Source organism: Gouania willdenowi, chromosome 18, assembly GCF_900634775.1.
Source record: "Gouania willdenowi chromosome 18, fGouWil2.1, whole genome shotgun sequence".
NCBI classification, from domain to species: domain Eukaryota; kingdom Metazoa; phylum Chordata; class Actinopteri; order Blenniiformes; family Gobiesocidae; genus Gouania; species Gouania willdenowi.
Window position 1 is genome coordinate 10,252,954 of NC_041061.1, and position 26,252 is coordinate 10,279,205.

At 37.4% G+C, this 26,252-nt stretch overlaps 1 protein-coding gene across 1 annotated transcript; it reads right to left on the reverse strand.

The window, feature by feature from the left end:
* Positions 1 to 1,582: 1,582 nt before the first annotated feature.
* Positions 1,583 to 26,038, reverse strand: LOC114480436 (uncharacterized). Its single transcript, XM_028474562.1, has 3 exons — positions 25,778 to 26,038; positions 10,370 to 10,421; positions 1,583 to 2,582 (listed from the first exon to the last, which is right to left on the reverse strand). The coding sequence occupies exons 2-3, from the start codon at positions 10,399 to 10,401 to the stop codon at positions 1,847 to 1,849; spliced, it is 768 nt and encodes a 255-aa protein (XP_028330363.1). The 5' UTR covers positions 10,402 to 10,421; positions 25,778 to 26,038; the 3' UTR covers positions 1,583 to 1,846.
* Positions 26,039 to 26,252: the final 214 nt, after the last annotated feature.

Genomic DNA, 26,252 nt, shown 5'->3' on the forward strand with positions numbered 1-26,252 from the left:
ACACTGCTAATATTACCCTGCTTTGTAAATTAAAAATAAATCCTTTAATAGCAATTGATTGATAAATTAATAATTCCAGCAGCGTTAGTCTTATCCTCAGCTTAACGTTTGAAGCTGCAACAGTTTGTAATTTGGCTCAAGATCCAAAAGCTGTAACAACTCTGCACAATATGTTTCTAATATTCATTCTGCAGGAACACAGTAAGAAAAAAAAAAAATAAAAATAACAGCTTGAAATGTACGTTACAATTCTTCACACTCATTTTTTGCGATTATTGGAAAGTTTACAGTTGATTGTGTTTAAATTCAGCCACCGTTTATATGATGGGAAGTCCTGAGTCATTTTAAAGTGAGAGACGTAACACGATACGAGTGAGTGTCTTTACAAATATCAAAGGATGCTGTTCGTACGTTGACTCGACGCTAAAGCATCTCTGACGTTAAGGCAGGTTGGAGTTACTGGGATAACTGGGACGGAGTGTTAACGTGACAACACCTCAGCTGCAGAGGGAATTCAGTCCGGTTCCATCCAAAGCCTGTAGCGTTAAAGTCGTAGCCTTCTTAAAGGGATCCTCCACTGTTTTTAGAAATGTGGCCTAAAAACCTTTGGAATGTACTTGTAAGAAGATCTATATCTAACAAAACACATTATATGCACCATATTTGTTTTATTAACTTTTAAAAAATGGGACTACTTTACCGTTTCAGAGCCTTCATTCCGCCATCTTGAAACCACGTGATTGATGACATCACACGGCCCAAACGCAAACCTTTACTCTCCATTAAACAGTGCACAGCTGACGAGTAATGGTGAGCGAGCAATCACGGACGATTGAAGACGCCGTTTACTCGCTAACTTCAGCCACCAGAGCGTGTCAGCGCACTGTTTAAGGGAGAGTAAAGGTCCCTTAGGAGAGCTCTTCTTCTCTGCTTCATTGCCTACAACCAAACCGCAGAGTTGGAACTGTCGCTCCCTGCGGCCATAGATTTTTTTTCGGGTCACAACTGTTTTCATCCTCTTTCGGTTTACATCGACATCTTTAAATATTCTTGATTATTTAGAGCACGTGTTAAAATCAAGGGGGGGGGGGGGCAAATCCGGCCCATAAGGGCATCTAAAACATGCATCATTGTGTAAATAATCTAGTTGTAAAAATCTCAAATTCACCAATTTAATGAAACTCTACAACATTTTCAGGCCCTTGCCTTTTTTCTTTGTGAAAATCACATGAATACAGTTATTTTTAACTCCACAATTTGTTGAAAGAACTCTCAATCTTTCCACAAATCTTGCAATTTCTCACAAACAATTCCACAAAATTCCTCTAAATTACGCAAAAATTGGTAACAAAATCAATTGAATTGAACTGATATTGAAAATTGGGGCACAATGATGTTAAAGTTATTTTTAAAACCTAAAATCTGCGGCCCACTTGAGATCAAACTTTAGCTGAAAAAGCTGCTAAATGATCTAAAACGCAGGCTGAATGTTTCACTCCAACAGAAAACAATGGGATGTTTACAGGCAGTGGGGCCATGTGACATCATCAATCACGTGATGTCGAGATGGCGGAACACAGGCTCTAGAACAGTAAAGTCGTCCCATTAATAAAAGTTAATAAAACGATAGGCATAGATCTTCTAATGAGGACGTTTCAAAGATTTTAAGCTACATTTGTAAAAACAGTGGAGGATCCCTTTGAAGAAGACTTTGATGTCCAATGTTGGAAAAGCTCCTTTTATTGTGTAAACAGTTTCTTCTCCGTTCATTCATTCATTCATTCCATGTGCTTAGATAGTCTTTAGACTGCGATAGAGATAGAGAGATAGAGCGTAAACCAAAGTGTCACTCGCTCTCTTCTCCAGCAGTAGCAGCTTCTAGCTCAGCCAGAGCCTCAGCCACCATGGAGTCCGTTACGCTCCTCAGCTCCACCTCTTCCTCCTCCTCCTCGCTCTTTGCCACTGAGATGCCACTCTCCAAGGTGGAAACATCTGGAGTCTTTATCTCGTCCTTAGTGTCAGCTGAAGACAAACTAGTGGTACTGGTGTGAATGTCCACAGACAGGACGCTGCCCTCGTCACCCGTGTCACACGGGTACTCCGGCGTCCCCCCGACGCCCTCGTCAATCTCGTCCACCGACAGACTCTTGGTGGTGATCTTACACTTGGTGATGGAGCCGTCCCAGTCAGGCGGGTCCACCGTGTGTCCATGGTACTGCTCTATGTTGGGGTAGATGGGCACCTGGCTGGGTCCTATGTCGTGTACCACCCATCGTGGCCCCACGTCCTGCGGTTGGATGATGTAGAGCCCAGGTTCTCCTGAGGGAGCGCTCGCCTGTCGGTGCGACTCCTTCACAGGCACCGATGCCGAGTGCAACTTGTGGTTCACCTGGTTTTTGTCGGCCTCCAGTTTCAGCGTGCTGTCGTTGGACTTGCTGTAGCCCAGGTTCTGGAGGCCTTCCTTCTGCTTGGGGGGGTCACTGTGGGACACCCCCCCTGGGTAGTGGTGGTGTTGGTAGAGAGAGTTCCCAGCAGAGTCGGTCTTTCTTCCATCCACGGCCACCGAGGGGTCGTAGATGTAGCTAGGAGAGAGAAGAAAAGGTTACCATGGCTACAACTTTAGGGCAACTCATCATTTAAATATCAAAGAAACCAGAGATTTGAGCATTAACACAGGAAAAAAGAAAGTGAAAGTGTTTTTTTTGGAGTCATTTTGCGTGTTTTGTTGGAGTTTCGTGTGTAATTTGAGCCATTTTCTGCATATTTAGAAGTTATGTTGTGTATTTTTATTGTAGTTTTGTGTGTGATTTGATTGTGTTTTTGTTGCCATTTTGTATTTTGGAGTCATTTTGTGCATTTTGTTTGGGGGTCGCACAGCAGTTGCCCATGTCTAAAATAAACGTGCCTAAAAGGGCAAAGTTTGAGGATGTATTCTTGCTGCTTAAGCATCTAGGGCCTCTGATTTTCCATGATCTCAAAAAACAGAAAATGGATGTTCCTTCCTGAAAACGGAAAAATCTATCTGACACAAAAAAGAAAAACTGACTCTCTTTTTTTCTCTGGCCGATAATGACACAGAAATGTGTCACATGAATGTTTTGGTTCAATATCACGCATTTACTTACTATTTCATAAGAATGGAAAAGTTATCGCTGAGTTACGCGGTAACGCAAACACATCCAGTGAATTCTTCTTCGTTGGTGTTAGGTGGTCTTTTCTTCTGTTCGGCTGACTGGCTATCGAAATTAGGAATCAAAATTTAAAAATTTTAATGATTCCGGAAGAATTGGAAAGTTAGTCCTGTGACCAATTGATGGTTGATGCCCAACCCTAGTGACTGTAGGGAAAGTGTTTCTGACATTCATCTACCCTTTCCCCCAAAGTTCATCACAGAGCCATGGGAGCAGCTGGTAACTTCAAATGCCTTTTAGTTTCTTCCAATATGTGTGTGCACAGCAGTAGAAGGTGAAAGGATTGCAGAATACAAGTCTTAGCGTCACGCTAACTTCTGACGCAAAGCACAAAATGCTGCATACGTGAAAGGAAAAGTTCAACTTAATGACTCCAGTTTTACATCATCTTCGTCTCCTGTCGACAGCAGCCAGGAATCGGATTTTCAGCATTTTTGCAGATTAAAATGCGGTGGAAGGAGAGGGTGAGGGTGTGCGTGCGCTCTTTGTTTACAGATCGGAGCCCGGGCTGTGGTGAAGCCCTCGCTGCTCTTGTCTAGTCAAATACATTATGCAGAGTGTTGGAGGAGAGACGGCCGCTCATGCATGGCTGCACAGTTCACTCGGCTTCAGACTGGAAAATATAAATACTGGCTTTTCTTTTCAGTCGTTGGTTTATGTTGGTTTATTTTCCCAGAATGTAAAAAGTAAACTCAGCTTTAAGAAAAAAATTGTGAAGGTTCAACTATTAAAAGTTTTTGAAGGGAAATGTATCAAATATGTTTGAAAATTCTACTGAATCTGCTAGCTAAGAGGCTAAAGCTAACTGATGCGAAAGTGGTTGATTCACCTCAAACTCTGACTTTAGATCATGGTGTCAAACTAATTTTAGTTCAAAGGCCACAAAACGATCCAGTTAACTCTTAAAAGGACCAAGCATATAGATTCAAAGGACAATTTTAACATTATTGTGCCCAAGATGTTTATAAAAATTGTAGGAATTTGTGGGATTATTTGCAAGCTGTTTGTAGAGTTTTCAGAAAAAAATAGTTTTGTGATTTTTTTTTTTAAAATTTTTTTATTTTTATAGCTTCAACAAATTTCTTTAATTTACATGATGCGAGTTCAGGATGGGTCGTGAGTGTTGGACATACACTGCCGTCCCAATCAACAACATAAATGAATTCCTGTAGGTTTCCAGTTGTTTAATATTCTGAGGCCACTTGGTATATGTACTCAATTTCAAGGTGAAGCTAATAGTTAGCATAGCCTCGCTGGATTTAAAGATTGGAATCATGGCAGTTTTACTCTTCTAACTCATTTACTTCTTCTTTTTTGCATAAAAAGTGTAGACACTTCACTATCAAGTATGCTTCTGTTCTTCCCTTCCCTACGGTTGTTCATTTATAGACTTTGCTCAAACTTGCTTTGCTTTAAGTTTTGCCAAAAATATGCAAATCTCCAGTTGGCGGCACACATGGTGGGAAAGCTGATTACTGCAGTCCCTTTCAATAAACAAAACAATGCACGACAATAAAAACACATTGTGCTATACTTGAAGACAAGCCCAAATCACAATGAACACTAATTACAGCGCAGGGTGGTAATCATCTCCTCAGAATGGGAGACAAACACTAAATACAACAGGAAAAACTTCTCTTACATGTTTCTATTCTCAATGAAATGATACAAATGCTATTTTAAATCGGTCTTATTGAGTAAATAGAAAACTCCTTTCAGAATTAATGTGCAAAAATTGAGGTGCAAGACTAGTTAAAGGGATCCTCCACTGCTTTTACAAATCTGGCCTAAAGTCTTTGAAATGTACTCAATAGATGATCTATGCCTTACAAAATGTATTGTTTTGCACCATATTCTTTGACTTCACCGTTTTGGAACCTGCGTTCCACTCATCTTGATATCATGTGATTGATAACATCCCATTGTTTCCTATTGGAGTGAAACATTCAGCCTGCTTTTTAGATCATTTAGCAGCTTTTTTTGGTCAAAATGGCAACTTGTGTTGCTTTTGGTTGCTCTAAAAAAAACAGGAAAAGTTAAAGATGTCGATGTAAATGTGTGACCCCAAAAAAATCTGTGTGTAATGAAGCAGAGAAGTAGGAGCTCTTTTAAGGTACCTTTACTTTCCCTTAAATAGTGCGCGGCTGACAATCTGATGGCTGAAGTTAAGCTAGAAATCAAGGACTGTCGAAGACATATAAACCCTGATGATAGAAGTGCTTTTTGGTGGGAGTCCTTAAACAGTCCGTGATTTACTGGCCAACTTCAGCCACCAGAGCATGTCAGCACACTGTTTTTCACTGAGATTAAAGGTCCCTTAGGAGAGCTCTTTTTCTCTGCTTCATTGTCTACTGTGAGATCACAGAGTTGGAACTGTCGCCCTCTGCGGGTCACAACGGTTTATCTTTCCAATAGGAAACAATGGGATGTTTACAGGCAAATGGGGCTCGTGATGTCATCAATCACATGATTTCAAGATGGGGAAACAGGCTCTAAAATGGTAAAATAGTCCCATTTTTAAAAGGCAATAAAATGCATTTTGTTAGGCATAGATTTTATAAAAAGTAAATTTCAAAGGGTTTAGGCCAAACGGCAAAAAAGACAATGTTTCAAAATATCTATATATCAAATTTTTTTTTCTGTCGCTTACAGGAGACAGACACAGAATACTGACTCTTCTTCCTATGCAGTCTGAATCCCTTATGTCTACCTTCACAGTGGAGAGCAGAGAAAATGATTGTTTCCTATTTATTTTGCTCCTGGCGTGTCCGAGCTGTCAAGGTGAAAGCAGAGCTACACACACACACACACACACACACACGCGCGTCATGGCATTTCTATTGGGAAGAAAGACTATTAATTCACAGACAGACATGGATAACAATTTTGTGGCTTTTTATCAACAACATTTAAATGTTTTTAGCTGAACAAACAGCTTCACTTTTAATGGAAATAACTCCTACACAAACACTATATCTTTAATTTCCATGTACAAAGTTAAAAAACAAGAATTCCAAGAACAGGAACAAAAAAAAACCAAACTTTCAGGCAATTACACACCAGAGGCAGTTGCTCCTAACTTTTCTCGACGAGTTTTCACAGAAAAACGACAGTTTAAAAATAGATAACTGTGTGTTTTCCTTTACTACAACTGAAGTTTGTTTATTCCACCATTTTAGATTTATTCATGGCTTTCTTATTTCCTATTCTTTCTGTTTATTCTCTGTTACGGCCCAGCCTTGGAGAACTGGAGTGTAAGATGAAGGTGTGCCACCTTTCCCTGGTCTCAAGCAGACACATCGACAAAACTAAGTTTACAATTATTTATTTACAATTTACAACACAAAAGAGAATCAACTAAAGGAGGGAGCTGTGGGCCAAAGTAAACACAAACAAAATACGGCCGCTCAAAAGTCTCTCACACTCGTCCCACACTCCTGACTGTTGTCTGCTCCGATGGTTGAGACCAGTGAAGAGTGACACGATGCGCCTCTCTCTGCCCCGCCGCGCCGTCAGGCAGCGTTGTCTCCTCCACTTTGACTGGTCGGCCTGTGGAGGCCCGACCAATCAGGAAGGGACCCGTCACGCCATCCCCTCCTCCGCAGGTGGAATGAATCCCGGATGAAAGGCTGACAAGACATACCCACTAAAGCACACACACACACACACACACACACACACACACACACACACAGCATAGACAGACACACTCACATATACGACCTCAGTCGTAACATCTCATTACCCGTGATCTAAGATACTACAATGACCTACCTCTCTGTGTTGAGTTTGCATGTTCTCCCCATTCCAATGGAAAAAGCAACGTAACTAAATTTCAATAGCTAAAGCCTGTTTTTGCATCACTTTCACATGGTGAAAGCCAAACCTCGCCACTGTGAAATTGTCCTTATGTAACAAGGAAAAATCAACTTCCAGAGGGTTAGGAAGTTAGCATTTGCATCACTGGATTAGTGGAATACTGGCCGTTCTTTCCTCAGTAGGAGAAAGTGGTGAAACTCATTTGTCTATCTTAACTTTTTGCGAAATTTCACCCATTTCTTTCAATATATAAACAACATTATTGTAAAGAAAAAACTAAATTTCTTGGTTCTGTTTCTACATCTCTCTGTCTACTTGTTCTTTGTGTTTTTTTTTTTTCATCAGCTGTGAGACCTAAAGCCAGTTCCAGCTCTTTGTGGAGTTTCCATGTTCTCCCCATGCTTTTCCTCCCCAGTTTTGTCCAGGTTCTATAGTTTCTCCCACAATCCAAAAATGCATGTTGGGCGATTTAATTGAGGTTGCCTAAAAATCATTGTCGTAGCGTAGTGGTGTGATCTGTAGAGGCTCCAATTTTCCGATACAAAATCCCATGAATTCTGTTTTAGAGTTTACCATTTCCACACCAGTTTATACTTTTCTGTTTTGTTTCCGTTTCATCGGCTTTCCCTTCATCAGATGTCATTACTGCCTTTTGAACTTTCTGAAACCATGCCAAACATGCTTAATATGGTTAATATAGTTAACAATTTTGAGTAATTCAAATTTCTTCGATGTGTTTGCACCAAAAGCATTCATTCTGATTAAATTATGCAAGATCTTGCTTACAAGCCGTACGAGTTAACCCCTGCTTTTGAACCTATGTCATATACCCTCACCATTCACAACAAACATTTTTTGGTTTATAACTGAACTGAATTACATTTTTAAGCTGGGACCAATAGTTATGCTCTATTTGACCAAATTTCCTGATAATCTGATTCACTTTAACGCTTACTTAGAGGTTTTGCTTGTTCAGTGTTTTTTTTCAGCCTAAAACTGAACAATTTAGGATCCAAAAGCTGTAGAAAATATAAAATCCAATAAGTTCCCTCAGTTTAAACCAAACCATGTAGTGCAACAACGAACACTCTGATTTTGGAAATGAATGCAGTTTAGCTGTAAAGAATCCATCTTTTGTTATTAAATTAATTAGGATTATCAGTGAATTAATGTCTTTTTTTTGTTTTGATTATCATTAACATTTTAATTTATATGTTGGGGAGAGTTTTGTACCTGCCAATCCTCTACGGCAGAAATAGACAACTGGCGGCCCTCGATCTAATTTGGTGCGGTCCCCAAAACAATGAAGTAGGAAGTCCAACATAACACACAAAACTCCAGAAACACAGAAAACGACAGCAAAATGTCAACAAAAGTACACAAAATGACTACAAAAACAACAACATATACAAAATGACTTCAAAGACGCACAAAAATGTCTAAAAACTCAATTAATTTAGTCTATTTTCGGGCCCAGCTCTGATAGAAGTTGCCCATCTCTGCTATTCTTGTATCTTTTGTTATTGTAACACAAATAAAAGTAGTTATGGTGTAAAGGAATAACTACATTATAAGCAGCTTTGTTTGACCTCCACCTGTTTCTGAGCTTTTACCGTTAACCCAATGACCCAAAGGCCAACCCAACATGGCTAATCCCAGCAATGTGACGCTCCAGTCAATTAGGAAGGTATGTACATGTGTGTGTTAGTTTAACTGAGAAGGGGAAAAAAAACAACCCTGGTATGTGAACTGCAGCGTGCCCTTTTATTAATCCACATTCTAACCCAGGGTCTACATTTGGTCCGACAACACGTTTTGGCCTTTTAATGGACACGCAATCGTGTGAAGAAATCTAGAAACCACAGGTGATGCCTATTGACGTTATCGACTCACAGGAAACACTAAGAGTCCACGTGAGGCTCAGAGACCATAGAGCAGACGTATAAACAAACCAAGTCTTTCACTATCAGCATGAAATCATAAAGCAGTCCCTGTTACAGAGCTGTGTTCTGAGGTTCTACCACCTGACGTGAACTATTAATAATCCAACATATGAATGTGATGAGTAAAGTAAACCCTTTATACCTCAGCCAATCCTTCTCCATTAAATGTCATTAAAGTCAATTAGAAATCAGTGAGTAATGGACACACAAAGAACTAATAAATGTGTTGCCTGTGTAAGTCAGAAGTTATAATATGCCTTAATTATATGTATCAAAGTTGTAAATAAAACCTATGAAAATAGCAATTATTCTGTATACATATAAAGAAAAATAAACAGAAAACCAAACCGAATATCAGTGAAAGAAAATGTGTGATAAAAACAATTTCTGTATTAATGTTTAAAAAATGTAATGAAAAATTAGATCTGTTTCAATAAATAGATTTTAGGGGTGAAACGATTCGTTTTAGCAACAATTTTTGATGCCGATTCAATTCATGGATGATATTATTTAATTTAGAACGATTCGATCCGAAATAATTTAGTGCCTTGAAATCAATTCAGTAACTTTAAAAAAAATAATAATTCAACCAGTGTGACTGAAATAAATACCTGGATACTGTACAGTACATGTGAGGTTTCATAGATTCCTGATGTTTCTTGTAAGGGAGTTGTCTATAAATGTATTATGGACATAAATAATGTTTACTTGTTTGTTTAATGTCAAATGTATTCATGTTTTATTTGACTAAAGTCCAACCAACATTTCAGTTTAAATCAACAGGATGTTCATCTTTTCTGCTCTCATTTTCAATACTAAATACATTTTCAATAAAAAACACAGATTAGCTTTACCTGACTCTTCTGCTTGTTTTTTCAACATAAAAATAATGGAATATTAATATAAAAAAACTTGATGATGAGCCTGAGGCTTTCTGCAGAGCTAATGCTAACGAGCTAACGCTACATGGGCCTGGTGGCGGACGTCACAGAGAGCTGACAGCATCAGCCGTAACGTCTTTATTATTAAAAGTGCTTTTAAAACACATCCATATAAAGTCTGCTGTGCTAAAATCCAATGCGTTATTTCCTTGTATTGATACAATCGATTAGTGTCATCCTGAAGGCCAACCTGCCAAACGCCGATCAATGTAGTTGGATCGCAGCAATATAAATCGATTCATCGATCTAATGGATGAATTGTTACACCCTTAATACATTTGAAATATTAATGAGGTAATGCTTGAAGAGTACGTACAATATAATCTGCTGAAAAGGTAGAAGAAATGTGACTTTTAGGCAAAGTGAAGAGTTAGATTTTATCATTAGAGTTCATTAAGTGGATTAGGAAGGTGCAGTGTGACAGAAAACTAGAGAAGGTTTGAAAGCAGAAGAAGGTTTTTTTTTTGCCTCTTACCTTTTGATCATCCTGCAGCATCGGCACCCCATTTGGCCGCTGTGTGGTGGAGCTGCATGGAGACAAAAACCACAACGGGCTCAAGTTTAATGACAGCAAACACGCTCCAAACTAAACCTCTGTGTGACATTTCCACTCATTAGGGAAAGGTTGCATGTAACACTGATTCTCGCTATTGATCGCACAGATCACCACCTCTGACGCGTGGAAGGGTTTTCAATGAGCCTCCCTTTTCTTTTTCTGTTTTTTTTTTTTTTTTGGTTAGACGAGGACTTTTTTTTCCCGTAGATTTCATCTCTTCATTTTGCTCTCCAAAGCCTTTTGACACGAGGGTGAAAACTGTGTGCACGCCCCAAGCACTGATATAGATGTTATTGTCATCCATCACTGGTGTGTGTGTGTGTGTGTGTGTTTCTATGTGTTGGAAGGGAGTGACCTTTCGTCTCCTGGTGCTGTGTGTCTCTAGGCTTTGGCATTTCATTGCTTGGGTAAATAATTAATCACCATCTCCTGAATGGGTTTGTCTAAAAGCAAAGAGGCAGCAGAGATGGACAGAGGTAGAGGACACGGTGTCTGAGGAAGGGAAAGGAAAGGATGTTAACCCGCAAGACAACACAGCTCCTCTGACCCAAAGAAATTCATTTTCCTCCTGGTTGAGTTTTTGATATAAATGAGACACGAGAAAAGTTGAGAAGTTCAGAGATGAAGAAGGGTTTACTGAGGTTCACACACTGTCAATATGAGATTCTTTACAGTCTAAGTGGGAAGACAAGTGTTGAACAAAACCAAATTTATTTTAGGACGTAGAGGAGTCTCTGGAATGGAAAATAAACAAAGGAGCCACTCAATCAAATATTATTAAAAATAGATTGACAGAATTAGCAAAGCCTTCACTTGATAGAAAACATCTAAAAAGTGAGGAAAGCAATTCATTTCCGTAAAATACCATTTCTATAATGCTTAACATTTCACGTAATTGTATAAAACGCATAAATTGTGGATAAATGGTTACATTAGGGCAGTGGTTTCCAAACTTTTTTTTTGATCATAACCTCATTCAAAGACACTTTTCTTCTAAAATTGGTTTTTAATCGTGTTTGTTTTACTGTGTTTTTATAAATACAGAACAACTAGGATTAGTAACAAGTTGCGCCAGCTTAGATCGTTTTTATAGTGCATTTTATTTGAAATTGATTTATATTTGAGAAAGTGAAAGTATAGAATGCAGTTAAGATTGTGCTGTTTTGAATTTAAAGAATATATTTTTAATCATTTTTTAATTTAATTTATTTTTTTTATCAATTACTATTTGACATTTGAAGCAACCCCATTTAAATTCCAGACGACCCAACATGGGGTCATGGCCCCAAGGTTGAAAAACACCGCATTAGGAGTCACCTAACTTGCACCCACACCAAAAACCAATTTTGTCATTGTGAACATTTTATTTCTAATGTCTTTTAATACTTAGATAAAAATGTCAGTTAAATTAATTATCTATTTGTGTTTGTCTTTTAATCTGGTGTTTTTAAATTAAAACTAAGCTAAAAAAAAAAAAAAAAATTTAAAATAGCACAATATCTGTTAATATATTTTACTCATATCTGACAATCCATTTTCTTGTTAGGCTAAAGGATAACAATACTGTATATATATCTATCTATATATATAGATATATCTAAAAGATAGAATAGATCTAGGAAACACACAAGGAAAACTTCTTGTACGTGCACCAATTTAATTACAGTTGTAAAACCTGTCAGAGAAGCTACCAAAACTAAAGTGTAATTAATGGGCAATCAGCACCTATGACTCCTGCATATTATCAAAGCTAAAGTGATGCTTAGCAACAATGATGAAAGGACCTTTTTGTAACGTGTTGACGTGTGTGCGTACATACATAATTATCTGCCACTGTCTTAGCCCTTCTATGATGCACTGGTGATGTGTTCAGGGTGTTAAACTTTAGTCATTGTTAGGAATGTGAATGCAAAATAAGTTCAATAAAAGTTTCAAGAACGTGTAGAAATTGGACCCTCTTGCTTCCCGTAGCTGCTTACACGTTGCAGTGTTTGTAAGATGGACGACAACGTGTATATATTTGTAAATAAAGGTGTTAAAGTGCAATAAAAATTTCATTCAGAGCAGTTTTTTTTAAAACTTTAACTAAAAAAAATAAGAAAGCCACAGAAAATTGTTGCCAACCTTTAAAATGTTTTAAGCTTTTTAAGGAAAGAACCAATTTACAAAACAAAGGAAAAACGTTTTGCACTCACACCAATTTAATTAACATTTCTGAGAATCTACCAAAACAAAAGTGTAATTAATGGGCCATCAGCACCAATGACTCCTGCACATGAACAAAGTTAAAGTGATGCTAAGCAACAATAATGGAAGGAGCTTTTGGTTGTTGTGATGTTTCATTCATCACTGTGTGTGAAGTCCTACAGGGATCAGGCCCAGAGGTCCAGGTAGGCTCTGTCTGGGGACCGTCATTTGGAAAACACATTGGATGCATTAGCTTCCTAACAGGAAGGGTAAATATTCAGGACTAAATAAACAAGCCCGTCAATGACTCTCCGTTTGAGCACAACCACAATGACCATGGGACTTTATTAGCTTCAAAGCTAGGAGATATGGAAAAGCTAGGAGGCATCACTCAGCACTCTTCAAAGCTTTAATTATCCTCCAACAAAGACATAAAGACTCAAGGACTAGAAGTGGTAGTAGTCACAGGATGAGGGAAAACCATGTTTCACTTTACCATTTCCATTTTGTTTCCATTTCATCGGCTTTTTCTGACTATAAGCCGTTACTGTCTTATAGTCAGGACTTACTATTAATTTCATACTTCTCTGCTGCAGAAGTGTGGCAAAATCTCTCTGCGAAATCAGGCAAGATTATGTAGCGCAAATGTTTCCATAACATTGTGCTTTTGTTTTTGCTACACTTGCCATACATTAGGCTACCCCTTTTACAGCAGAAAATACAGTAAAAATGCAAAATATTGTCCCAAAACATGAAGGTGAGGGTTTAGTCATCGTCATATAGCTATTTCCATTTCAGAAGATAACGTCGGTCATATCACAGAAATTTTGTAGCAAAATTTTGTCACTTCCGTACTTTGCCTACCCATTTGTAAGGAAAAACTGCGTGTGAATGCGAGATATTGTCCCAAAACATGCCTGTGAGGGTATATTCTGTCACATCGCAATTTCCTCTTGATTTTCTTAGAAAAATAAAAATAAACACCCACTTTTTCCCCCGAAATATCACAATGAAATGCGCAATCAGGATCCGATCCAGATGAAACTCGGTAGGGTAATCAAAGAACCAAACCGATAAAATTAAGTCAAATTTTGTAAAGATTTGTCAATTGCAAACTGGGAAAATAATTTCTTAACTTTGGAAATTATGCAAGATAGGGACTTTTGATTTTTCAAACTGATCCAGAATTAGTATATTGAACCGTACGCTCTCTAAACTTTAATGGAAGATTCAATGACGTAAGGTCTATCTTTGCTACATTTGGTCAATATCTGTTAAGCACTTTTGACGTAATCCTAAGACAATAAACGGCGGTGAAAATTTTACTTTATTGACAGAAGTTATAATAAATAATATTTCCATTTCTGTTTCAGGAAGTGAATTGTGTAATTTGCATCTATTGTCTGAGATCACTTAAAATCAGGAGCCCTACTCTAGTTTCAGGGGCTCTTCACATATAAAATCTCTTAACCCAGCGCTAACGATCGCTAACAAACACATCCACAGCCACTAATGGAGGAGGCTGAGAGCGGCCCATGCCCCATGCAGAGAGGACGAGTGTTTCCACACACTGAGCTTTAAATAGAAGACCCTGCTTCACACTCTTTAGCTTCAGTGAAGAGGAGAACCAGGAGAGGGGCTAATTTCCCACTGGACCACCAGCACATTATTGGAGTATAAGCCTCCAAGTCACTATTATCAGGTGACACAATTACTCGTCACATTCAGGGAGGTCAATAATTATGTGGAGAGCTTCAGCTCTAACCTCTCTGGTGGTTTCACAGTTTAAGCAGATTTCTTCCTCTGTGGTCATCAGCTTCCTCTTTGTTTCTGCTTTCTTGTTGTGTGATACATCTGCTTTTTTCTGCCATATACATTCCCTGGGTCTGTTTAATGTGACGACCACAGTAAGGTTCAGTTCAAAAGAATAATAGTTATATATATTTTTTTAAAAAACAAACGGTTACGCAGTACTATCTGTTTCTATGTAACGTAAAGAGATGAAAAGGTGTAGTAGTGTCACAGATGTGGTTGTGGTCACGTTGGCGCAGTCGCTTGGTTTTGTTTGTTGTGGCACGCTAAAATAGACTGTATAGCAGTAAATAATGTAGATGCTGCTTTAGTGTGTCTTCTTGACAAATTGTCATGAAGTTGTATTTAGCAAAAATCAGACCTTTTTTTCTGAAAAGCAGCATTTGGTTTTTGTGCTTTATTCTCTTAATGACAAATGACAAGTAAAGTCGACAATGCTTTTGATGTAGTTCCACTTTCTAGTGGCAGTAAGTTTAGAAAGTGTCTATTTGTATGGTTGCCGTACGAAGAACCCCTGGTGCTACTGGTACGGTTACCGAAGTACAAGTACGTAGCGTCTTAGGGTTAGGTTATAACCCAATATCTCAACAATTTTTAGGGTTAGGTTTAGGGAAAGGTTCCGTCTTAGTCACATGACCTCAACTAACTAATGACTGACCTATCATGTGACCTAAACTGGCCAAATAGGGGCGCTGTATACAAATAGAATGTCGGTATGTTGATACGGCAACCGTAAGGATAGCCACTGCCTTAAGTTTAAGAAGTTTGGTTTAATTTAGTGAGCTTAGGACTGGGAGAATGCTTTTGATTCAAATCTTTGGACTAAAGTACTGCGATTCGATTTAATTACCTATACAAAAACAAAAGTTGAATTATAAACTGAGTCAAAACCCAATGTATATTATTTTCAACATGTAGTGTTAATTTAATGACCACATGCGGGGAAAAAATAATAAAAATTATAAATTTTTGATGTACAGTATCATTAATTTTTCCTCCCCTATCAGCTTCTTTCCACAACACTGCTTTGAAACAGCGTCTGCTGATCGCTTTGAATATTTCTTGACTTCTGTGTAATAATTCCAGTAAGTTCTTCTTGACTTATTTTTCAATAATATGTTATGGTTTCATTTATTCAGACAAACAATTTTCAGGCAATGTACTTTGATGTTTCGACTTTTAACTGCCAGTCTTCTTCAGAGGCATCTGCAAATCACTTTGATGTTTCCTTGACTTCCACGCAATAATTCCAGCAAGTTATTTTAGTCTTCTTTTCAAATATTATGTTATGAAAGTGAAAGTGAATCCCCATAGCAACAGGAAAAGCTCCTACTTCCCACCAAAAGTCCAAACATTTACAATGAATTCTCAACTGGACTCTTTCCAGAAGAAGAATTATTTGAAGCCTTATCTTTGTGGATGAAGTTAAGTTCCCCCCCAGGCAGCAATCACTCTGGAGGTCTGCAGGTATTCCTGGGATTTCAATCCATTCCACATTTAGAGGACACTCTACAGCAATCCCACTTTTATTGCACCTGTAGCTGCGAGATGAAATGTTTCAATTTCCTCCGAAGAAAAGTCTGAAAGTGAAAAAGTAGGATGCCGGCCAAGCTGCCATGCTATGAAATATCTCTCCCATTCAAGTAATTGCCCTTCCATCTTCCCCCCCATCATAAGAAACACTGGCAATATATGAAATATTGAATTGCGCTGGGAGCAGATATGGCATCATTATGGCGTCGCCAACAATGGGCTGCATTCTGAATGAATGAGAGTCATTTGATGCACAGATTGAATCTTTGATCCCAATCACGAGTGTAGAAAGTCTCCAGGGGAGCAACGTGATTGGTCATTGGGATGCTCACATGTGTCTCTGCTGGTTAGTGTGAAGCATGCGGGAGGTTACAGAGGTTGAGTATACCGACAGGTACACTTTGTTCCAAACCCTGTGATTAACATCCACACCGATTTTATCCTGCGTATGGTGCGTAATGAATGGTTTAATTCTTTTATTCATGCTTTAAAAAGGCTGTTTGCTGCTGAAACAGCTTTAATAATGGTTATCGCGCCCTATAAGGGTGTAAGATTCTGCGATGTATCGCAATATTGAACTATATATTTCTCCAAATTGATTTCATTAATCATGTTTGTTTCATTGCGCTAACATATGCATAGAATGTAAATGCTCAGTTACATCAGACCTCGTTTAACATACCATTTTGTACTTTAAAAGGTGAAATTTGTAATTATTGATATTGCGATATATCGTGATGTATATCGTATTCTTTATTACTGGGATACAGTGAGAAACACTGTATCGTGACATGCAAATCGTGAATCGTATCGTCAGTGTCATGGCAACGCACACCCCTAGCACCCTGTACCTTCTGATGTCAACAATTATTAAATAATAGAAATAATGAATATTGCGTACAATCCATATGACAGCCAGCGTTTAGAACAGGGGTGTCTAACTCATTTTAGTTCAGTGGCCTAATACGGATTTTATGCAGGAAAACGAGCAATTTCAACATAATTGTGCCCTAGTTTGTACTACGTATACATAAAATACTAAATATGTAAGAAACCGACAATATCTAAGCAAAAAGTGACATTATCAGTATCGACAGGGTCTTCACTTTAAATTTCCTAGATTTGTGACCGATTTGTATTTAATTAAGGAAAATGTTATGTAATAATTTGAGGAAAATTAAAAGATTTTGTAAGAATTTAGACTTTTTTTCAACAGTTTAACATTAAAAATGATTATTATCCTGTGATATAAGCACTGGGAAAACAATTACTCCCTGGAAATATTGTTACATTTAATTTACACAATAATTCATGTCTTCTTTGTTATTTTTACTTTCTCCTGCGGGCCAAATTGGATGCTCCAAAGGGCCAGATTTTGCCCCCAGGCCTTAAGTTTGACACGTGGTTTAGATGTTCAAATGTTTCTTTAAATTTTTTTTTCTTTTAGAAAATATTTAAAAACTTATTTTGTTAAATAATGTAATTTTTTATTTCTTATTTCTTATTATTATAAGAAGTTAAATATTATGGTTTTCGTTACCAAAAAACAAAACAATTAATAAATAAAATGCATTATTTTTTTTTTAAAAATGTGATACATTTTTGTAATTTTTCATTTCTTTAATCAGCACATAAATCAATCAAACAATTGAAAATGAAGAAAAACAGAAAAGAATATGTGCAGGAAGTGGCATAAATAAATCTGATCAACACCAATGATTCCCTACCTTCCCAACATTGTCCTTTAATTAAACGTTTAGGTTTTACCATTTTGTGACTCAACTGGCTAAATGTAAAATTACAAAGAGACACTTTTTTTTGACAATTTTGTGGACATTGTTGTCTCGCGCACACATGCAACAAAGTGTTTTCCATTCGTTGTCCATGAGTCACATTGAGCTGCATCATCAAAGCCATAAACATATTATTACACAAAGAAAACACCAAACCCTGCCAGTAACCACTGAAGGTTATTTATAGACAGCAGGTAAATCCCATGTGTTAAAATTAGGTCACTCAGCTGGTTTTCTTCTTCTCAGAAATCAACAGAAGTTGATGTTTTATAGGAATGGTTAATCTTAAAATACACAGTGGGTGATGGGTGTCACTGCCCCAAAATAAAGGCTGCTGCCTTGTTTTCCACTTCTGTGTGTATCTATGAGTATTTACTCTGCAAACACAGCATGGCAAGATGACAGTTGTATGTAGACACTGGAGCTCTCATTAGCTATATTTGTTGAGTAGCTTTTTTTTTTTTTAAAAGCAGAGTCCTTGAGGATTATTCATCAGGTTTATGACAAACGTCACGTCATTAATCAGAACAGCATTGAGAGTGGTCGGTCAGTCATTGGTCGGGACCGTTCCTTCACCTCGGGGCCCGCAGGCATGGGTCCGCCTTCTGACAGTGAGCCGCTTCTGCTGACCATCAGCACAATGAGACGCCCTAGGCACTAGGCAGGAACCGCTGCGATCACAATGTCAGCACTCACACTCAACCCGGAGCCGGATTTTGCTTTGCAAATGGGAAACTCTACCCCATTCAGATGCAAACCAGCTTTTTCCATCCCAGTAAAGTTGTTAGCCACAACACACTGAGCAAACCTGAGCTCAATCGCTAATCTACAGCCAAAAACAATATCTATCTTTGCTCATTTTTAAAACTCTACAGCAGTGGTTCCCAACCTTCTTTTGGATTGTCATCCCATTTTATTATCACAAATTTCTGGAGACCCCAAAGACTTTATTTTTCCATCCAGAATCAGTTTTTGATCATGTTTGTTATACTATGTTACAGGATTAATGATTTCTATTACAAATTATTTATATGGTTTTATTTGTTTTTTATATTACATATATTATATTTTAGAAATTTAAGAAAGTGAAAGTATAGAATACAGTTGTTTAAGATTGATTAAATAAACTTTTTATTTAATCAATTACTAGACATTTCAGGCGAACCTACATGGGGTAACAAACTGAGGGTTAAATAACTGCTCTACAGGATCAGTTAAGAATTTAGTTTAGTACATTAAATATATGAAGCATGTGTTATAAATACTTAAACCTACAGGTCAGGTTTCAAACATACAGTTACAATAAATAGAATAATATTGTCCAATAAGGCTGGTTTAAAAAAATTAAAAAAAAAAAAATCGATATCTGATTATTTGCAATTTTATTATTCATTATGAATCAATTGTTGAAATTCCAAAATTTGATTATTAATTATTATTAAATTGTAAAGATTTTAGGCAACTTTCCTAATTTGGATATTTTAACGAAACGCCAAAATATTCAAGGTTCTGTGAGGTGTTATTTAAAAGAGAAGTCAAATAATTAGCAGCTGACTGATGTTAAATAGAAGATCAATTATCGTTGGTAATTAATAATTGTTTGTAATCCAATCGAGACTTTAATAATATGGAATGAATCGGGAACCCACCCACATTCAATAATGAAGGTCAATACGGTAACAACATTAAGATAAGATGAGATAAAACTTTATTGACGTGTACGTCAAAGCAACACAAGAAACAAGACTTCAAAAGTAAAGTAATACAATTTAGATAAATAATTGCACTATCACAATAAAAGTAATCGAACTATATATATGAAACTGTAAAAAAAAGTAACAAAAGATCAAATTGAACTAATGCTAAGCTAAGACCTGCTAATTAGTAAACTGCTTTGATCTAGTGCCATTTAAAAAAAAAAAAAAAAAAAAGAAGTGTGTTTAGTGGATCTAAGCAGTTTTAAAACTAGGCCCTATCAAACTAAGGTGTTTATTAACTATGAGTCCACTCAAAGTATTGGTTCTATCATAATGGCTAAAGCACTAATACTGATTCAAGATGGTTTCATTTAACCTGGAAAGAGGTTGTGCCAGATTGATGTGTAGCGCACGTGCGTCAACCTGCGCTAAATACTTAATAATTTGAAATTTGCATCACTGGTTTTTGACGTCTGTGAGTAATGGCACTTAGTCATGCTAAACAGTTAAGTTTTGATGACAAAATACTGAAACCTAGAACATAATCCATGATAAAAAGATAACACTGTGGTTTATGCTAGGGTAAACTTATTTTAGGTGAACAAACAATTGTTCTTTAGCCACACCAAGGTAAACTGTGGTGGATTTAAATCAGATAAATTTTTATTTATTTACACATATTAATAAAAATTAAAACAGAAATCTTTCCCCATCTTCAATATCAGATATCATTTGTTTTTGTTGTGTCCTTGGACAGCTGAATCTCACCTCATTGTTTACAAGTATGGGCTTGAGATGCTGGTCTAAATATTACACATACCAGAACTCCAACACCAAATACAGGTAGATAATATGAAACAGGGGTGTTGAACTCCTTTAAGTTGACGGGCCAATCACGTTTAATCTCTGCCGCAAAAACATGCAACCCGTGTTTGCCTATCCATCCTTCTTCTCTCTCTTGTCCTTCCTTCCTTCCCGAGAGACATAGGACGTGTTCGAAATGTCATATTAATGTAATAATCATACTAAGTTTAAGGTCAAAATGAGTATGTAGTGTGTTCACATTAAACAGTATGGAAAGAGTACGTGAGAATACCTGAAACTATGCTATATAAGGACATTTTTTAAGAATGCATGGTGGGCATACTACACAAAAATTTTTTTTTAAATTTTCCTGGGACCGGCTTGAAGCTAAAAGTCAAACATCCCCTTTTCAAAACAAAAGCATCTCTTCTTGTCTTCCATTTGTTTTTTTTAATGCTTTTGCAAATAGGGCTTTTGTTTTGAAGTTAAACCAGAAGTTTTGTCGGTAGCATCATGGCGGGAAATATGGAATCTCTGAAATCTCAGAATGAAATGTGTATATACCCAAGTCACTTTCTCGCTTAAAATGTTTTCAGAACTTTCAAAGGTGGAGAATCAACAGAGATATTTAGCCGCAGTGTGCTTCAGGATTTTGTCATTGTTGGTTAGAATGCATCTTGGGAAACTTGGAAGTATACTTCAGTTGGAACTCTCATTTCCATTTCCAACACAGCCATAGTCTCTACAACGTGTCCTGGGTCTTCCCCGGGGTCTCCTACCGATGAGACGTGCCCTGAACACCTCACCAGGGAGAAGTTCGGGCGGCATCTTAATCAGGTGCCAAGGAAATTATCTTGATTAAAACATGAACTCAAAATACAAGAGTAAGTCTTGGTCCCATGGATACCAGATTCCAGATGACCGTAAATGATAAAAACTATAGAAATAAATTTACTCGAGGAACTCATTCATTCCATCATTATGCTCTATTGTTGTTTAACACTATTCTGAGCAAAATGTCATCAGACAAAGGTAGTACTTGTATTCAGAAACAAGAGAAAGGGGTACTCAAGTCAAAATAGTTTGAGAACCACTGGTCTAAGCGGCTGGACTCAGGCCCTGGGCCTTGAGTTTGACACAGGTCATATACAGTAAAAAAACAAAACAAACCCAACAACTTTGATGTAAATATCTGTAATAGCTCTTGTGTAGACGTGGATCTTCTCCACTGCTGTAGTAATAAGGCTGTGCATTACGTGATGAACTCTTCATTTCCACCAACTGCTCGTATACATATATATGTGTGTGTGTTTGTGAAGGGAGATCAGGTTCATGCGGGTGACAGGAGGAAGGGTGCGGTGATGGAGAAGTAGGCTAACAGGTCTGACATCCATCTCACTGTGTGTTGTTTACGCACGTCCTTCATCGTTTTCAGACCAACAGTAGACTTTGTCACATCTGACAGTCCCAATTAGTCCAACTCATGCACCGTTTGTTTCCATCCTTTTGTTGGGAAACAATTGGACAATTGGGCTGCCTAGTAAGGCAGAAAAAAGAGCAAAACATGGAGGTAAGGCTGTAGTAAGCCATAAAAAAGCCAAAAAATGGGTAAGGCTGTAGTAAAGCGTGAAAAATGGAGGTAAGGCTATATAGTAAGGCATAAAAAGGACGAAAACATTTAAAATGCCAAAAAATGGAGGGCTATCGTCTCCATCTTTACACTGTAAAGATGACACTTTACAACTAAAGATCTACAATTGCCACTAACTAAAAGCTATTTTTAATGATTATTTCAGACCTGAGGAAAATAATTAAATTAACGAAAGCGTGAATAAATTCTAAGTTTCTACAAGGATTTCCATTAGTCTTAACAAAGGACAAACAGCTTCTTACAATTAGTGAAAATGGGCCTTTATAATTATCAAAGTGTCATTTTGTGTCTTACTAATGATTTCGTGTGGTGTAAATGTCAGTTTAGCTTTCTAGCCGTCATCCGTCACACAAAGCAACACAATCATGTTTGAATGACCACACACAGCTTGTGTTTTGCTTTACAGGTGCAACCTTTGTTAATGCTTGACGCTTCATCTTTGTCTTTGAAAAAGCAGCGCCCAGAAACACTAATTATTGTTGTTAATAGTCTGCACCAAAGCACAAGGTTTGAGAGAGAGGAGTTTATTTGATGTGTATCACGTTGTCTCATGACAATGGGCTGGTTGTGTTCTCCTCAACGGGTGTCACTTGTTTGTTGGATTTGGAAGCGACCAGGGTTAAAAAAAACAGAATGATCTCAGCTTAATTTTTAATCTTTGACCTTGAGACGAGTCCCAGAAGATAAAAAGAAGTCAAGAATTAAATTATGAGAAAATAAAAACCCTTAAGGTTTAGTTTGTGTACAGTGTTTTTATACTTGAGAATAAAAACATGTTTGTGCATTTTTGCAAATAAATGGGTCCTATTTGTTCAGACTATTTGACATCTGGTTTAAACAAGTTCAGATGAACTACGGACAGGCCTGCTATACGTCTCCGCGCCGAATAGCACGTACCACGTTCCCGAGAATTCAGTCAAATGACTCGGTTCCACCGAGTAAAACATATCAAATTGTGCAATGTAAAATCGTACTCTACGTTGAATTGCCTTTGAAACGATATATCACAAGACTATATTCCAATAAATTTAGAAATGACCCCCGTGACACGTACGGGTTAATGGGCTCCATTTATATGTATGTGCCAATGATTCGGTGCCACCAACAGTCATAATATTTGACTCGTTAATAAATGATAAATCGATTCGTTTTTTTTTTTCCTTTTGAAGCTCCAAATCAAAAATCGGGCTCCAAGCGTCGATGCGTACACATCCATAGATTATACCGACCAAATTTTAGCCCGGTCCGTTCACGAATAACAGAGTAGCAGTGATTTTTACTTCTGTACACAACAACAACAACAACAACAACAAGAACAAAGTGAGGCGTTTTTAGGCCGGTAGCCCGGCCTAAAAAGTTGTATTACATTTACATTTGATTGGCATATAAATAATAACAAATGCCCTGAATAAGAGGATATTATTCAGATAAATAAATAAATGTGGTTATCACAGATTCATAGAACAATGGACCATCATTTTGCTGACTTTATGGATGGGCTCCAGAAATCTCTCTCCTTTATTCCCCCTTATAGATGGTTCTGTCTCCACATGACTGTTTTTCAATGTTCATGTGTGCATTCAACCACCTTCAGATACAGTGGGGGGTCTCTGGAACCTTTATTTTGGGGGTTGCGGGCTGAAAAGTTTAAAAACCACTGCTCTACAAGTCATCTCCCCAGCACTGTGAATACTGACAATATTATATTTAAATCAGTCCGTAACACAAAAAGAAAACTCCCCTGAAATGAAATCCAAGATATCCATAATACACAAGCAAATGTGTTGTGTGCTGGCAATATTTATAAATCCTTCTTTTGATCCACCTCCCTACCTAATCATATGCTTGTTAGGTTGTTTATTCAACACAGGGTTAGAAATAACTAAAATAACTAAAGCACGCTGAGTCATGATGTAAACATCGGTTCTCATTGGTTCGTCCTGGTTTGGACGACGTGGTCATCATCCAGGAGCAGCTCAAAGAAAAGTAGACGATGTGCAAATACTATTTGCATACACTTTGTAATGGCTTGTTATTTGTCTAGCAAGCAGCCAATGGGAGAACCACAGCTTGCATACTACAGCTCAACTTAGTGATCATGTCATCGACCAATCCCAGCAGCCTTTAGATGGAACACAGTGATGCATGGGCCAATCACACGTAGCCATTAGCGTCACATAGCAAAGAGCAGAAAATGACAAATGACAGCAGAGACTGGTTTCCAGGTCCAAACTTTGGTGACCCAGGGGTGAGTCAGGTTGTGTGTGTGTGTGTGTCATGGGTAAGCAGCAGTAAGTACAGCCCAAGGCCACAGACATGAGTTACATAGATCAGGACCAATGGTAGTCGTCCTCCCAAACCACCCAGAGAGAGGACAAACATCCCCAATAGCACTCATTAACTACCATCCACTCTGTGTTTAAAGAGTTGTTAAAAACAAGCAGCACAATGGACCCATTAATTTACTGTATGTCACACACTTATAGATCTATACAATCTGAATAAAGTGGGTTTACATACCGTTTAAGGATTTATTTTAAAGTCTTTGAGGGAATTGTTCTTGTTCAGTGCTTATTTCTCCTCAGGTTTTAGACTTGCATAGATCAACACTTTATGTAACTTAAATAAAAGGACTTAGTTTTACAGCTTCATATTACAAACTTCCCGTTCCCGACTTCCTGTTTTTTTTTTTTTTTGGGTTTTTTGGGGTCAAGTCAAGTAATTGCACAAATATTTGATTATTTTATTTACTAAACATATCGTCACCCGCACAACAAAAGTGCATAAGTTATTTTTTGTCTTTTTTTTATACAAACAATAATACTCTTTTTCAATTAGTTTTAAAGGTTTAATATCAACCACAATAACAAAATTGTTATTGCTATTTTGAAATTTTATGCCTGATTCAGTTTTGGTTTAAAAAAAAAAAATCATATTAAATTGTATTTATTTTAAAGGTTTTATTCAAAATTTAAGATTTTTATAATAGGATTAAAATCTGGCAAGAGAGAAAAAAAAAAGACAATGGTGACGATATAAACATAAACCTAAAAAACGTAGCCATATTCCTGGAGGCTATGGCTACGTAATGTATCTCTAAGGTGCTGCCCTCAAGAATTCCTCCTTCCGCTAACGTGTGTTCAAATCCCACTTATGTCATATATATTTTTTCATTTTAACATATTTAACACTGCAAACTCCATCCTTTAAATATACATATACAAAAATAATAAATAAATAAACATTTTACGGTATTTCCTGGGTTAGGGCTAAAATAAAAAGGTTAGCGGGGTGGCTAAAAACTAAATGAGCTAAAAAAACGTCACGTGGGGTACCTATCACGTCACCTAAACTGGACAACAGCATCAATAGCCACAACCTTTGAAGTTTGTCATCAATCGTAGATTAGTAATAGACATTATCTATAACCATATCCTTAAAAAGCAGTTTTTAACAACTATAGGGGAAAATAATGGTCAACTAACCACAACATATAAAAAGTAGCAATTTAGGTATAATTTGTGGTCACTATAACAGATGTTTGGTCTCACATGACATATGGTTAACAGATAAACAGGAAATAACACTTTATCAATCACTAAATGAACTAATAGTTCAAAAATAGATCAATAAAATGATGTTATTACCATTGGTTTGGAGTAAAAAGCAGTTTTCTGATGAGGAAACTCACCTGTGATGTACATTTGTCCACCTGTTGTTGTCAATAACAGTTAAAGGTTTTAACCCCAGCCTTACAAACACTTTGTGGACTTATAAAGTCCCTTTTTTATGTAGTTTTTAATCCGTTTCTGTGGGTAATAAGGGGTTTAAGTGGTAGTTTTAGACCTACCTGTGTAGCTGAGTGAAGGTGTGGCTCTGTAGCCGCAGGTGTCACAAACACACGGATGTCATTGAAGCCTTTCAGTCCCTCTTCTGGGTTTAATGAGTAGCAATAAGAAGAAACGACGACATGTTGGGTTTAAAGAGACTTCCTTTCTTCCTTTCCTTTCCTCGGTGTGAGTTCATACAAAGTATTTTCCTCCCCCTGTGTGAGTCCTCAGAGCCATGACACCAGTCTGCTGATGGACTGGTTGGTTGCTGGTGAGTGTGGGAAACCTGCTGGACGACAGCGAAGCTAGCGTGACTCAGCAACAACTGAATCCTGCTTTAGCCTTCAAAATAAAACTCACAGCTAAACTTATATACACGATTCAAGCGGCGCACAACAAATACCCTTTTATTTTGGTGTTTCCTGTAGGTTTTCAGGACAAAGGTCAAAACCATTTTATGGAGGTAGATTTGTGTCTTTATTATTCAATAGAAAA

Excerpts from the sequence above, each read along its gene's own strand:
- LOC114480436 (XM_028474562.1), bottom strand. The coding sequence starts at position 10,401 with ATGGGGTGCCGATGCTGCAGGATGATCAAAAG. Across the intron at positions 2,583-10,369 it reads TGCTGCAGGATGATCAAAAG|CTACATCTACGACCCCTCGG; the intron begins GTAAGAGGCAAA and ends TCTCTCTCCTAG.